Raw genomic sequence first — 16,326 nt, 5'->3', positions numbered from 1 at the left:
GCGCTACTGAAGAGCAGAAGCTGGTTTGCGCTCTGCCGGATGCGCTTTTATACTTTCTGGTGCTTACGTCACCCCGCTCGTGACATCTCGCTACTCCATTGGACTGATTTGACACGTGCTTCAGAACGCGGTCACGCAAGGGCGTTCCCAAAGCGACTTCGACGCAGCTCGAGTTCCTGAAGGGGAACTTTATCTTGCATATGAAGGTCATGTTCATAAAGCAGGTTTTGCATCTGGGTGCATTTAGGCAGTTGTTGGATTGCTTGCTCCTCAAAGCTATAAAGTTCCACCTCTGTTCCACCATGTTAAATACAATTTGGGCATTAGTACCTCATGCAGTCTTGAGACTGCCCTTGCCCCATCATTAGCCTCTTAAACCATTACAGGACATGAGAAATGGCTTTATTCATCTTGATGATCACTGGATAATAACCACCAGCTATTAACACAACCCACAAGCCCCTGCTGACCTCCACCTTTTTTTTCTTTCTTTCTTTCTTGTCTGTCTGTCTGTCTGTCTGTCTGTCTGTCTGTCTGTCTGTCAAATTAAGTAGTTAAAATCATCTGTAATCATCTGGCTATCTGTAAGTTGATCTCTTAGTGGATGAATCTGTGTGCATTCAATGGCTGACAAATGTGCCATTTGTGAAATCCCAGCACCTATTCCAAATATTTGCCATGATCTGTGCGTCTGATGGAGAGGATTCCTCGTATAGAAATCTCCAGTCTCTTAACCATCAAGTGCAGACTGGAAAATCACTTACTTTGGGCCAAAGGGGAAAAAGGCAGAGGGTGGTGGTGTCAGGGGGAGTAAATGTTTGCCCTGGTCTCACACACACACACACACACACGGGAGCGATCTCATCGGTTGGGAATGCTGTGGTGTTTACCTATTGCAATGAACCCACCTGATTGAAGCTAATCTTTATGGGCTCTGCAAACAGGACTTTGCCTCCTTCTGCATCAGGTGCGCGTCACCGCAAGAACACATCAGATGGCCATATGGTACATTAGATATCATATGAATGCATATCTTGCCTCCCCCATGCACATTTTCTCTGATTGTCTCCTCTGTTTTATTTGGCCTCATTTTCTTTCCCCCGTGAGAATCTTTCTTACTTTTTTACTTTCATATCGGAATGTCCTTGATAATTGAATTGTCCTTTAAGTGCCTCTGATTTTTCTGACAGTCGGCGGGTAAGCAGTTCCTTAATTGTTGTCTGCCATAGTTTAGATCCCTCCCCGCCCCCTCCCAAGTTTGAAATTAGGACACCAGCTCTGAAACCCGCTGAAAATGATCAGAAGATCAAAGTTGTGTCATTAGTCCCGTGAACGCAGATCATTCCGTTCATTCCATTTTCTTTTTCCACGCTCCCATTTTCTCTGTGCCCCTTGTCTCAGCCTGTGCCATGGGGAAATGAATTGGTTATTTTTGGACATTGGTGGTCCTAAGCTTTAGTAATAGGAGCGAGGGGGTTCGGTTGTGACAGTAAAAGCAGTCAAGTCTGCAATAAAACAGCACCCATTCCGAATGTTTACCTTTGGTGCTCTTTAAATCAGCATGGTGGAAAGGCACATGCACACGGATATATTTCTTAGATGTTAATTCGACTTTGAGTCCGAGATGTGAGCAGGTAAAATCCATCTATCCCACTTGCACTGGCTGGAACTGTTCCATGTGATCACCAGAGGTGGCTGTTGAGTTCAAATGGATCTGTAGCTTATCTGCTGTACAAAAGCACCGTCTTTCATCAAGATCTGGGATTTGAAAAGAAAATACAAAAAATTATAATCTCTACAGAGCAATTATGAGTTTACAAGGACTTTGTAGGTATCTGATTACCTAGTATTTAGAAGAAATGTGTTTTATCCAAGGAGACTGCAATACACTAATTGCAGGGATCTAATTGGAGCAACTGAGTAAGCTGGGGTGAATTATTTTGCCCAAGGGACAATTGGTGTCCTTTACCTGGGATTGATTCCAGTTAACTATGTTGAATCAGTCTAGAGCTTTAGCATTAGAATAAAACAATCAATATTATTAAAATAACTCACATTTGTGTGTTTCTCTTTGGGTAGGTGAACTGACAGTAATAGTGCTTCAACTGGATGTACTGTAACATTGGTTAATTTAAAAGCCAACATGAAAAAACTTCCACGTTCCTATTATACATAATTTAGTTTCATGCATGTTATTACGGAATTAAGAAAAACTTTTGGCTTTACAACTTTCTTTTTAGCTAAATTTACAAATTCATTTTTATGCATTTTAGCAAATTATTGACAAATTTGTGTGAATTCATATAATCATTTGGAATTGGTGCAGTTTTAATTGTAAGTACTTTTATAGAGCTATTTTGTTCTCTATTCGTTTTTTTTCTTATTTTCTAAATATTACTATTTAGGTTTATTTTTATTTCAGTTTCAGTTTTTATTAATTTTCAGTTAGTAATTTTAGTCCTTCAACTTAATTATTTCAGTTAGATGCCATGACAACATTTCATATTTTTGTCTAATCTAATCTAATATTCATATTTAATTTAGTTTTTTAAACTTTATATCAATTAACAAATATTTGAATCATTTTAGTTTTAGTTGATGATAACTCTAGTTAGGATTGCAGTTTTTATTATAAAGTGTACATTTTCTTTCGGATCACATTGTATGAGTTTTTATGAAATTGTAACATTTTGTCATGAGATTTTGTACCTTGTTTTGGTACATACTGCCCATTTTTTATGACCCAGTCAATTACTGATGAATAGAATAATAATAATAATCATAAAAAAGAATCCAAGTAAAAAAAAAAAAGAACAAATAAATAAATGTCAACCATTTTTTCTCATGGAATATCTTGTTTCACTTCAAAATGTCACATTACGTCAGTAAAATGGGTCGTGGATGCCATTTCATGATGAATTTAAAGGCCTGGGGTGAGTGAGTGTATAAGTGGGTGGCAACGTGAAGGGATTCTGTCATAATGCCAAGTGGAGCAGTGTGCCACTTCCACGGAGGGAAACCGCTCTGGAGTGGAGTGGAGAATGGCTTGGCTCATAAAAAGGGAGTGCATAAGTGCTTGGCTAAGCAGTCTTCAAACGAAGGTCTCTTCTTTACTGTCAGGATATTCCAGTGCACCGTGCCCCCCGGGAGGAGCGGGTAGTTGATGTCTTTGAAGTGGCCGATGCTGGGCCAAGGTTAAAACTGCTAAGAGACACCCAGCAATTCAGGCTTTCCTTTATTATTCTATCAGGAACACTTATTTGTTTCGGACCCTTTCTTGTGGTGACTTACTTTAGGTACCCTGCTCATTACATCTCTCTCACTCTCACGCTCTCTCTCAGCTCTGGGTCTTCCTGCTATCTGTCATCATGGCAGACAGTGACAGACTTCCCCTGGGCCCAGCCTTTTAGTTGATGTAGAAGCATTTGCTTCTCTGCGGGACTGTTGTTTCGGTAGCCTAAGGGAGAAGACGTGAGATGTGCTGGCACAACTGTGGCTGTCTCCACTAATCATGTTGGCTCCTTCTTTGTTTTATTAATAAGAGCATTCCTGTGAGCTGATGCAAGACTCTAGAAACAGCCTTTGTAGGACTTATATAAATAGACCTGTATAAGGCTTAACATGATAAAGAGTTATTAATCTGGTAAGCTGCTGAAAAGAAAAAAAAAAACTACTGAGAAGGATGTCTGTGTGTGCTAGCGTGTGCGTAACGTGCAGAAAGAGCTTTTCCACAGGTGCAAAGGAAGACAAAAAAGCGAACAGCCCCTGAAAAAAACGTGAAACGGTTCCGCATATGCCTTGAAAAGTTCCTATATAAAGAAGAGTACAGGAAAGATGGAGTAAATGAATGAGTCAGTGATAAAAAAGTGGGAAAAGACTGGCAGAATAAAGCGGTATTCCATTTTTATAAATATTGTTCAAAGTTGTCATCTTCTATTAAGCCCGTTTTATTTATTTTTTTAGATCTGGGTAATGCTCTTTGTAGTTAAATGGAACTCTGGTGTGTGCCGGAGAGCTGAAGTTGCAAATTTAAACCAGTCTGTCGACATTGCCAAGTTAATTACAGCTTGAATCCTCGCATTATTTTAAACATTGCTCCTTGAACATAACTTTTTAATGTGAAAGAAACTCTTTAGCTGGTTTAATGTTTGCCATATTTTCTTTCACTGAGACCCAAACAAGAGGGAAAAAAGCAAAACATGTAAAATTAAATTTCAGGTATCACAGTCAATTATCCGTTATAGAGCTTTCAATGTTTTAGAGGCCAGTAATAAGCTTTTATGTGAAGGATTTGAAATATACTCATTTTCATCTGAAATAATAAAGACTGATTCTGTTAGCTGGCACTGGCCGTCTACCATCTTCACTCTGGTGTAATGATCCAGGCTGGAAGTGCTGAATTCAGGGGGCATTAGTGGGGCTTGTGTTTTGGAGTCGGACCGGAACGCAGAGTCCAATCCACAGTCTGGGGTTGCAGATGTGCTGATCTGGGATCAGCCAGCTGGATCCGACAGCCTCAATCCTCTTCAAAGCTCTCAGCATGCCGAGCGGGCCATGAAAGACTGGTTCAGAGGTACATTCACTTCCAACTTCAACGAATCTGAGCTTCAGCCGCTGAGCCTGTCGTCATTCGAACGTTTACAGATTTACTCTTCTGCAGAAGTGTAGCTTGAGTTCATTTATTAAAAAAGATAATAATTATAATCTACATCTACAAAAATACACAATGGTATTCAGTTTAATTTTTTTGGTTTAATTTAGGGGGTAAAATGCCATGTTGGTGTAGTGATATTTCATGAAGTAATACTTTGTGTTAACATGAAAAATATATTTAAATACTTTTTTGGAAATAATTATGATAGACATCTACAAAAATACATTTAAATGTTATTCAGTATACATGTTAAGTTAATTATTTAATAATTAAAATTTATTTAGTTTTTTTGTTAATTCAGGTTGTTAAATGTGGTGTGAATCCCTAAAATGTAGTAATTACAAAAAAAAGTAGTAATTAATGTGTACATTAATGAGGAAAAAAAATTAACTTAAATGATTTTAGCAAATGGCTGCAATATAACAAAGAGTGAAAAATTTAAGGGGGTCTGAATACTTTCCGTACCCACTGTATATATGTATGAATTTAAGGTATAAGGAAATATATATTTTACATTTTACTATTGGTTAGACCACACAAGTCATTAAATGAAGCTTAAATAGAGTACATTCCAAGAACTGTACTTGTTTTCAATTAGATTTTTTTCTTCTTCATATGCCATTGACTCATCTGCTTTAATTGCTTGAAAAAGCAAAAACAACTGTAGGCAGGAACACCTGATGCTTTGTCTACGGTTTACAGTGTTGACGTCTTCAGTAAATGGTGTTCCCTAAACAATAAAAAAGGGAGCTGGGAAAAGACAATCTACCTTTCACCTCTGACCCTGTCGGAGTCCTGGAAGCTTTTAGTCCCCGCTGGGCTTGCTATTTTTTGAGAGGGTGTGAAGTGACGGCCCACCTGTACGAGATTTACCCACGAGACCTCCGCCCCTTGGCCTACCTGGCTCAGACGGCGTCTTTTCAACCCTGCTCTCTCTGAATCCTCTGTTCCCGTGCCAGCCGCCGACTCCGACCCTGAGCACAGGAACGGAACTGCAGCTGCCTCGGGGGTAGATGGATAGAGAGAACGAGAAAGGAGGGAATGGAGGATCTTTGCTTCGGGGAGGATGGGATTTAGTCACGAGTGAGAGAAACTGTGGCTTGTTTCGCCATCTCTCTATTTCCTGACCTTGTTTGTTTTTGTGTTACTTCCTTTTTAATACGCATCTGGAAAAAAATCACCAGAACTACAAAGCTTTGACTTTTTACTAAAATGCACTTCTGGAGCCGAATCAAAATTCATTGCTGTCTTACCTTAGCAACTCTCAGCAATATAAACAGCTTTTAACAGGTAGTCACAGAAGTTCCCATGATCCCTTGTTGCAGCCTCAGTACTTGCAGAAACAGGATAGAGAATGAATCACCACCCCCTCCACCCTTTCTTGTAAGTGCCAAAGAAAATCTGCTGATATTAGAACATAAATGCATTGCGTTACCATGTTGCGAAGACGCTGGTCCTGAGATTTTTGTTTTATCTGTTGCAAGCTTTTTTTGTTGATTTTGTCCCTGAAGCAAAGGCAAGTTTGGTCCCATTTCTCCTCCGTCCCAATTAAAAGGCAAACGTGCCTTTTTTTTGTTATTTTTACCTCGCCCTCCCCCAAAATGCACATTTTATCTCTTCGATCTGAAAAAGAACGCCCACCCTTTCTGTATCCCTCACTCCCCCTTAGAAGAAAAATGCACCTTCCTCTGTTCTCACAGGTCAAAGTTCAGCTAGAGGGGGCTTCAGGGGCTAAACAAGATGCAGCAAGCCTCGACAGTGGCGGCTTAGATGAGCTTGCCAAAAACAATTACAAGACGCTGCAAACTTCTGTCTCACAGCCATAATCAAAGGTTCCCTGTGCAGATTTATTGGGCTGCTTTATTTACAACCTTCCATTATAGCGGCAATATACACCCATTACGGGATATGACAAGGCTTCATGCTTGCTTACACCCCGGGCTGGTTAATATGGCAGTGATGCACTCGCTCAGCAGCTGCTCGTTCCTTCAAGTCTTGCGTATCTCAAAGAGCTTGAGACTCTTGCATATGATGAAAAAGAAGCTGAAGAGTTTTTTGGGTTTTAGTATTGTCCCCTGCATGTCTGGGTGGATGTAACTTAACCTCACATGGTTTAGAGTTTCTCACAAGTCCACAGACAATAAAACTACCCACATTTTTGGTTTGCGCCCCCCATGATACAAGACATGCCTGCATCCTCTTCAGTCATGCGAGTTTCGCGTGACTGCCTCAGTTGACAGCTTTAGGTGAAGTATATAACTCCTCAACCAGGTGCATTTAAGTGATTCCTACTGTGAACTTACTGGACCCATAAAAGCACCCTTGAGTTTCCAAAACGTCCTGATGTAGATCTGGGTGTAGAAGCAGGTAAAGAGTCTTCTCTATCTGTGTCTTCAGCTGTTGTTGTGGCGAGCTTTACTGCACGGCACGTACTACATGTGTAGATAATACCATTCCCACAATGCAATCGCAATGCTGGGCTTCATGTCATTGAAATTTGTTTTTAAGTGAATATCTAACGGTTTTCATAAGCACGTCAATGACAAATAAGAAGGCAAGGTTAAATAAAGCAAGCAAAATGTAGTGAAAATCTAGATGAAAACACACATGCCGGGTTCTTAGAAATGTACTCTGTGTGTTCCTGTTTGTATTATGTAGTTATGAAAAATGTTTATACTATTTTTAAATTAATTTCATGTGGTGTTACCAGAAACATTTGAATATGTTTAAACACACACAAAACATTTGATTTATTCATTTACACAAATCGTTAATTTAATAAATATCTTTTTTAGGGATTGTAAAATATAATATTATACAGTCTGATCTAACTTTGACAAACTATTTAATATATCACTACTTAATTTTCTTCTCAGGAATCTTGATCTTTTATTGGCTTTTTCTTCTTTATGAATAAGCATATTAATATATAAATTATTATGTTAACTCACATTAAAAAAACAAAACAGAAGAGGTGTATTCAAGTAATTTTATGTGTGAATTGCATGCTTAATGTATTTTTAAATTAATATGACAACACAATTGACATATTTCCTTTTTTTAGATGAGGAGCACTCATTCTTTTTCTAATAATACTACACACATCAATAAGTCACTGGTTCACTGAATCGTTCACTCATTTGAAGGCTTATTTCTTTCTTCTTGGACTCTCGTCACCTCTTAAAGACAGTAAATGCATTCCTGAATTTGCTTGTGTTTTTGTACGGCTGATAATAAGGTGTACGAGAGGTTGGTGTTTCTTTTGAGTACAGCTTTTCTAATTGAAAGGGCTTCTTTGTCACGCTGGTGGATGCATCAACACTTTCTGTCAACGACAAATGTCCTTCGATCAAAGCTGATGCACTGTTTTGTAACCTTTGGTAAAAGTGAAAAGCACTGCACTCTTTCACGCCACAATGCCATTTTGGTTTGACACAAGTATCTCTTCAGGCAGACCTTTGTTGCGCCTTCCTCCGTGTTTGTGTCCTTGGCTGCCATTGGCTGTTCAGAGGCTCAGGTGGTTCTTTAGGTATATCTAAATGGATGTATGGCACACAGCTTGTTTACTATGTTCTTATCAAGGTTAACACCTGTGTCACTATTTCTACTGCATATAAACACTTTCTGATGGGGTTGATTGTGAATCTGTGCTATTGGTTAGTGTGTATTTGCTTTTGTGATAAAACACATTGCCTATGTAGATTCTAACATTCTTTCTAGGACTTCCAAAAATGCTTGATGGTCAATCAATATCTTCTATTTTTCCCTAAGGTGCCACGTGATGATGGTAGAATCAGCAACTGAGACCATTCGAACCACACCCTCCAATCAAAATGGAGTCAGCAGTCTAAGCAGCCAATCAGACGGCGGAGGAAGAGAGGGAGGGTCCAACGGTGACACCAATGGGGAGATCAGCCCGGTGGATTTACTGCACCTTCAACAGCAGCAGGTGTGTGTGTGTGTGCGTGTGTGCGTGTGTGTGCGCAATAGACCCCAAGTCCTCTACCCAGACTTTCAGGAAGTGTGTTTAGCTGTTAGTTGTTTCTTGTGCAATTTCCACGTCTTGCGTAAACTATAAACAACCAACTATGCGAACCAAACTGTATTGCATTGGTTTCAACATCTCAAAAAGTTTATTTGTGTGGTGTATAGTATTACAGCTTGTCATTTTTCAGTCATTTAATGGGAACAGTGTAAAATATTAAAGGCATATTTCACCCCGACATGGAAATGTTGAAAATAACTTATTCACAGCCTGTATGACTTAAGTTGTTCTGGTTACACTTTATTTTAAGGTGTCCTTGTTACAGTGTAATTATACATTTAAGTACTGAGCAATATTAATTAACTACATGTATTTACTATATTGTTAGGGTTAGGATTAGGGTTTGTCTTAGGGTTACTTGCATGTAATTATGCATATTTTATTGTTATTGTAATAGTAAGTACATGTGACGTGTAACAAGGACACCTTAAAATAAAGTTTTACCGATTTTTTTATTGATGTATTTATTTATTTATTGCAAACATCACATATTTAGAGGTTTGTACATTTTTTATTGCTATTATATTATATAATTATTTTACAATTAGATTAATTTAGATATTAAAGGTGATTATACAGATTATACACTAGAGGTGTGTTTAAGTCATTGTATAAAGGAATAACGTGTTTAGTAATAGATCTGGACAGAAAAATGACAACAAAATTGCTTTTCTTTATTTACTAAATGTATGTCTGAAAACTCAAACAATTCATTCTTATACATCTGATCTTTTCAGTGAATGAGGTAATCCAGTTCACAAATTGATTTGTTAGTGAATCACACAGATCGGAATCTCCACTGAATAAATTACCCATTTGTAGCAGTCTGTGTCTCATTCAAAGTTATTATATAGCTTCAGAAGACCTGAAATATTGGGCCTCACTAATGATACACAGTCCAAAATTTCTCTATTTGTGTTCAGCGGAAGTAAGTTGTACAGGTTTGGAATGACATGAGAGTGAGTCAGAGATTACTTTCTTGGGTGAACTAATCTTTTAACCAAATCTAGTCCTCAGGCTTCATATTTCCATGAGATCTTCCAGAACTGCACTTGGCGATTTTATGTGTACTCCTAACTATAGTTCCTGTAGATAATGCAGACTCTGCTGAAATCCTCACACTTTAGGTCCAGTTCTAGCAGCAGTCTCAGCCTAGCCTGAGTCACAATAATCCTCTAAGCGACTGTTTTATGCAGTGACACGTCAGCGTGCAGAGGCTTGTGCTGTTTTTGCTCTTTGGCCTATGCATCAGTGTCTTCCATATCCAGTTTGTCAGTTGGAATTTCCTCACTTCCCGGACTTTCTTGGCTGAAATTCTTTTTTTTTTCTGTCCACACTCTTCCCTAAATGCATTACAGATGCAGAGGGTAACAGGACCCCTCAACCTTGTTATCAGTGACTACGTTTACATGGACATCAGTAATCTAATTATTTACCTTATTTAAATAAGCCAATATTATGATTATGGTGTTTACATGATTTGCTTGTAGAATATTCCTTTCATGTTCCCGTTTTACATGTTATAGTACATAGTTCGATTAATGGCACACGTCATTACGTCACCACGTGATGCCATCCGATGTACCCTCCGGAATTTCACGTATAAACAGTTCGTCTTTGTGATGATGCCATGTATTGTTTTGGGTGTTTAATTTTTAATTTTATGAAAGCTTCAAGTGCAGTTATAATGAGAACACTATTATAATAAAACGCTGTGAATTTTTAGAGTTTAGTTGCTGTGTTTCTGCACGTTGTTGCATGAAGAATGCGTCCACTAAAGGAGTTCATTCAGAGCCGCACAGACACGTTCATGCATTCGGGGCATTTTGTGCAGATAGCCTATAAATCGCAATATTAACGTTATGTTGTATAAATAAAAAAGCGTATTCTATATGAGATAAATTATGAGTTAAATCCCACTAATTAAAAACCTGCTGCTTCTGGTCATCTTCAGCGCACGCAGCTCAAAACAGAAATGCAGAACATTAATAACTACTGTCATATACATAACCTTATAATTAGAGCACTATTGTAAAAAAAAATTGTGAATTCTTAGGGTTTCGCTGACGTTTAATTTTAACTATCTATTAATCAAAACATAAAACATTATTTACCCCGTTTGTATCTGCGAGGCATCCATTACACATTTTCCCTGTGTGTTAACGTCAGTAATTATGGCTGTCGAATGTCTGACTTGACTCTTGGTAATGTATTTTGCCCCGCCCCCAAAACATATGATTCGACTATCAGTCGAATATCGGCAAGATTCGAAAATTCCGATTCGACTATGAAAATCCTTAGTCGGGGACACCCCTAGTTAACAGATCCTATGTCTTAATGTAATATTAATTAACTATTACTAAAAGAGGAATCTGTTAAGCCAAATTATTTACCTCTCCCGGTTGATTTGTTGTGTAAATCTAAAGGCCTTTGACTCTGATGTTCTCTAATATTTGTCCTCATTAACCCTCTGATGCTGGTGAGAAATGCTATTCATGTGTGTTGCTACATCCAAACCACAGTGGGCGATCACCTTTGACCCTTCCCCATAATTCTTTATGACCGTTCTCTTTATATAGTCATTGTGTTTGACTATATAGTGAAAGTGAAGCACTGAGTAACTGGAATATTTACCACTGTCTTCTGTTGTAAGGATATTTTTTTCATAAAAATTGTACAGTTGTTTTATATATTTTATTTAATTATAGTTATATATTATTATACAAATGAATTATAATATATAGCAATATATAGTAAAATAGTATAAAATACAATATTATATTTAAATATTATATTAAATATTTTTATATCATATTTTAAAGCAATTCTATTTTATGATCATTTATATTTTATAAAATTATTAATTGAGGCATCAAAGGGCTAAAAGACCCACACACAATTTCATGCAAATTAAAAAAAAAATACTTCATTGAAAAACTAAAGCTAAATGGTATAAATCTTAATAAAAAAGGTTAAGGTCTTGATTCAATAGTTTAACCATATATTATCTAGTCATTGTAAATGAAAAAGTGAAATTTTGTCTTTCAAAACAGTAATGTTCAGTCAATTTGTTGCCAATGTGATTTTTTTTTGTGCCTCCTTCAGTCAGATCTTGCAATTCCTGGAGTTCCATAAGAATATAAAAATGGGTTCTTATTAATCTGACTACTGGAGTTGCTCAAAAATTGACACGAGTAACCAATGAAGTTGTTTGGAGAGTAGAGAGTTCATGAGCAGAACAGGAAAAGAGAAGGAAAGAACTTGTAAAATAACAACTACTTTGCATAGTTTTTTCTGTCACTTGAAATAAGGGCTTGAAATTGTAGTGAAGGTAATGAATGTGAATGTTTGCACTCCTTGGCTGCATCCTCTGTGAGTATGTGTGTGTGTGGAAACTCCCGCTGAGCGAGCATGGCTTCACCACACACAAGGAGGCCTTTCTTCCCAGCTCTGCAGTCTGGTGTTGGTGCACCTGTACATGGTCATGTGAGCCAAAGCCTTTAATTAGAGAGAGAAATTGCCAGTTCCTTCTGTTCTAAACCATTTCCAATGTCAAACATACGGCCGCCGTGCCCTCGATGCCACACTCTGTCTCTCTATTTCTCTTCCTTCCTCTCTGTCCCTCTTTATTTTCCTTTTCCACTTTCTCTCTTGCGTGCCCATACTTTTGGTCTTTGGTGGCAGCAGTAGCTCCTTGTAAAAGTAATGTTCAAGACATTTTACATCACGGTTTTCATAATTCATATGTCTACAAGAAGCTGACAGCTTAACTATAACTCTATATGATAATTATGCCATAGAATGTTGGCTTTTTTGAGGTCAGAAAAAAAGCTTTTGTCTAGTTGTAAACTGCAATTGAGCTGTATTTGTTTTGAGAGGCTCTCATAGTCAGTGACTTTTCTTATAATTGCAACTTTATTTCTTGTAATTTGCAATTCAAAATAACAACTGCATTTCGCGTAACTGTGACCTGAAAAATCTTACAATGTTACAATTGCTATTTTATCTCACAATTATGGCTTAAGTCACATTTATGAGAAATTACAAGTTAAACTGAGATATTATTTAAAAAAATAGATGTTATATTTGTTTTTTCAGGATTTTTGGCAGCAGCTTGTTATTCCATTTGAGTTGTCATACAGTCTGACTAGAACAGGTCTGAAGTTTCACTTCAGATGCAAAATATGCCACACAGAGCCTTCAGTGGTACAAATGCTCTAGTCACTCTCTTTAAGGATATTTATTGTGGTTACTTGCCTATAAATGCATGTGTACATGCCTGTGCCAGCATTTATGTGTAGGTGTATTTTATTTCTCCTTGGCCTTGAGCCTTATGGAGTGAGGCTCCACACACCTGCTCATCTTCCAGTAGCAGTTTTATACATTTACTTCAGTGTTATTTGAGTTGCTCTACAGACAAAAATAAAATAAAACATTCTGAAAAAGTCCCCAGGCCATCTGTTTGATCTGCTGTCACTATTTAATGTGGCAAATTTTACATTTGGCTCAAATGTTTTATTCATTTTTCAGCCTCTATAGTCACTTGACAATAATTAGACTTTGTGACTTGTTTTTTCACAACGTTTGTTTTTTAGACTGAATGGAAATCACGACTTTTTTATGCAGTTTGAGTGAATGACATTCCCTAACCCCTTTGTCCACTGAGATATCCCAAATGTTCTTCTCATTTCTTCACTCCTCCTCTTTTTTCTTCTTCAAACGAGATGTAAGTTTTGTGCCAGCAAGCGATGCAATGCACCCTTTGATATGGGTGGCAACGCTATAGAAATCTGCCTCCTTTATTCCATCTCAGATGGCCATTGTTCATAAGAATCTGATGAATGAATTAGTTCATCATCAAGTTCCCTCATTTGATTATAAATTAATGGAGAGTTTGGCCTTGAAGCCAAATGACTTTAATGAGGAAGGCTCTGAAAATGGCAAAGCAAGCAGTAAAGTGTTATCATGGCAGAGCCTCCTAAAAAGTAATTTATCAAGTTTTAATGTCTTGCTCCGATATCCTCATCTCTTACAGCTTTTTTTATGGACCAGGTCACTATAAAGCCCTGCAGAGATGGAGGAAGGGATTGAAAGAGATTATGACTTGTTTCAGCAAGACTTTCAGAAGCCCCTTTCATGGAAATGTTGTGTAGATTCTTCGATGTATTGACATATGTCGAGCTTTAAGTGAAGTCGTACTCTAGTGTCATTATGTAGGTATCGTGATGTACTTCACAAGGTTGTTGCATTAAATTTTAATATGTTAAATTAAATGTATAGTCATAGAGAAGCAGACAGGAGGGTAAAATTAAAGTTATATATTTATTTTATAATATTGAAGGGGTTGTGACTATTTAAACATCCCGCTCCAAAAACGGTTCATTTGGATATTGTGGGATTTGTGAAGGATCCCAGCTTCAGGAACTGTGCTGTGCCATACTTATTTTATTTAGAAATGCATTTAAAAAAATATCACCTCAACCTAAGTAAACGCACTTCTGTTTCACTGTTGATTCTGTTTATGGTCTAGGCTAGTGTAGTCTCTTCCTCCAAGCCCAAATCTTTCACCTGGAAGCAGCACAGTGCACCGATACTGGTTAAACACCCTGCCAAGAAGCGTTGGAGCAGAAAAACAGTCCCAGCTACCTCTTTGCAGGCCCACGTTGTCAGAGCACAAAGCACTCTCTCCCTGGGCCCCTCGGGAGCCTGGGAGAAATCACAGGCATCTACAGCCGTCAAAGACTCAACAGTCTTTACCAAACAAATAGAAGCCCAGCAGAGTGATGGAGAATGCGAGCAGAGGGAGGGTGAGATGGCGAAGGGGCGAAAGAGAGCGCTGGGATGGGTTTGAGTCAGAGGAATGGAGGCAGGCATCTCGGGAGAGGAGGGGATGGTGGGTACGGACAGATATGAGGTAGCCGAGTCAGAGAATGAGTCGAGCGATGGGGGAAAGTGGGGCTGCTGAAGTGGTTGGAGAGTGGGAACCAAGGGAGGGAGGGGGGAAAGAAAGTGCAACACTGAGATGTGTCAAGAAAGGGCGCCTGGGCCCCCTTGAGGAATGTTCCTTGTCTGCTTCACAACCCCAAGACCAGCAAAACCCTTTGCTTTGTAGAAAAAAATGCAAGACAGGAGAGGTAGAGGAAAAAAAATCAAGAGTGCACACTAGTGGAGTCCTTATAGAATTTCATCCTCTTGTTGCACAAAGCCAGGAATCCAACCAAGGGTTTTCTGTTTTTCAATCCCTCGAGTGTTCTTCACTTCAAATGGTCCCACTCCGCAGCCCGTCTACTGCTACTGCAGCCTGGGCAGGGGGAAATGGCCCTAACAGTCCCCTCTGCTGCTCTTCGTTTCTTTAATAGGGAGATCTTATCTCTCTCTCGCTCTCTTTAGGGATACAGTAGACCTGTGGTTTCGCTTCAAAGCGACCATTTAGATAAGATGTGCCCCAAATGGTGCGTAGCAGGTTACAAACATTGTTGGGTCCAGACCAGCTCTCTTGAAGCACCCTGTCACCCATCCTTTTGCTACTAGTATGCTGTTTAGTATCAAGAGAACCAATTTCCCTTGAAGTTTTTCCAAGTTCTTCAGAGTATATCTCGTCCTGCTATGTGAGTGATGAGAGCGACATTCATGTAAGCAATCAGATATATGGCTTTTACCAGGTGGACGATAAAATGGGCAAAACTTTCATAAATTAGTAACATTTTTAAAGATCACAGGCCTCATTTATAAAACACGCGTATGATCGAATTTGATCATAAAATCAATGCAAAATCATGTTTATGAAGTGAAAACGTACTCGGTTACTAACGTAACCTCGGTTCCCTGAGATACGTTGAGATGTAAAACAGACTGTTAACAAACAGTATGTTTATTAACAGTTCCCTTTCGATACTTCACTCGTACTGCGTCTTGCTTAAGACGCATATGGGGAAAAAGCCTTTTTTCTCCTGAACTGAAGCCTTTTTTCATTCACGCAGTGAAACTGCACGGCCATAGGTTCGTGCAGTGTATCAAAAAACGAACCAATGGCTAGGCAGCGGAGCTTCACGAGCCTATGGTGACGAAGCCCGCCAAAGCCCGCCAGAATGGGCGGGGCATCTGGCTATATAAGCGGGCGCTCGCCACGGGACTCTCAGGTTTACTTCGACTGAAGCGACGACAGAGTCGTGCAGCTACATAGCATGGCTAGCAACGCAGTACTCGTTCCCGTATCTCAGGGAACCGAGGTTACATTAGTAACCGAGTACGTTCCCTTTCGATACTTCACTCGTACTGCGTCTTGCTTAAGACGCATATGGGAACAGTCCAATCACGCCGTGCTAATGTAGTGGAACGACTAAAGGTATAACTTCCATAAGCAACCCATGCTTATAGAGAAGTCAACAATAACCCAAGGCTAAGCGGGCTGAGCTTTCTAGGTCACACCCGGACTGGTTAATCGTTCCAGAGTATACCCGTAACTTCGACACCCAGGGGTCGAGAGCTAACAGGTGAACAATACCAGAGAACTTGGGCGCGGCACGGCCAAGGGCTCTCTGTCATGTCTGTTTACGCAGCGCGTGCCATTTCAAGCAAGAAGGATCCTGGCCCGTAAGGACTGGACTTCCAGGTTATAAAACCTCGC

At 39.0% G+C, this 16,326-nt stretch overlaps 1 protein-coding gene across 1 annotated transcript in view; it reads left to right on the top strand.

Annotated features, from left to right (window-relative positions):
• LOC107656011 (forkhead box protein P4-like) overlaps nucleotides 1-16,326 on the top strand; it is a 130,506-nt gene that overhangs the window by 33,615 nt on the left and 80,565 nt on the right. The window contains 1 exon segment of the mRNA XM_016443660.1: nucleotides 8,426-8,603. Within this exon segment, the coding sequence (XP_016299146.1) occupies nucleotides 8,436-8,603 (168 nt within the window). The 5' untranslated portion in view covers nucleotides 8,426-8,435.

This window comes from Sinocyclocheilus anshuiensis, unplaced genomic scaffold (genome assembly GCF_001515605.1).
Source record: "Sinocyclocheilus anshuiensis isolate Anshui unplaced genomic scaffold, SAMN03320099.WGS_v1.1 scaffold51, whole genome shotgun sequence".
Taxonomy (NCBI): Eukaryota; Metazoa; Chordata; class Actinopteri; order Cypriniformes; family Cyprinidae; genus Sinocyclocheilus; species Sinocyclocheilus anshuiensis.
This window is presented reverse-complemented; position numbering and strand designations above follow the sequence as displayed.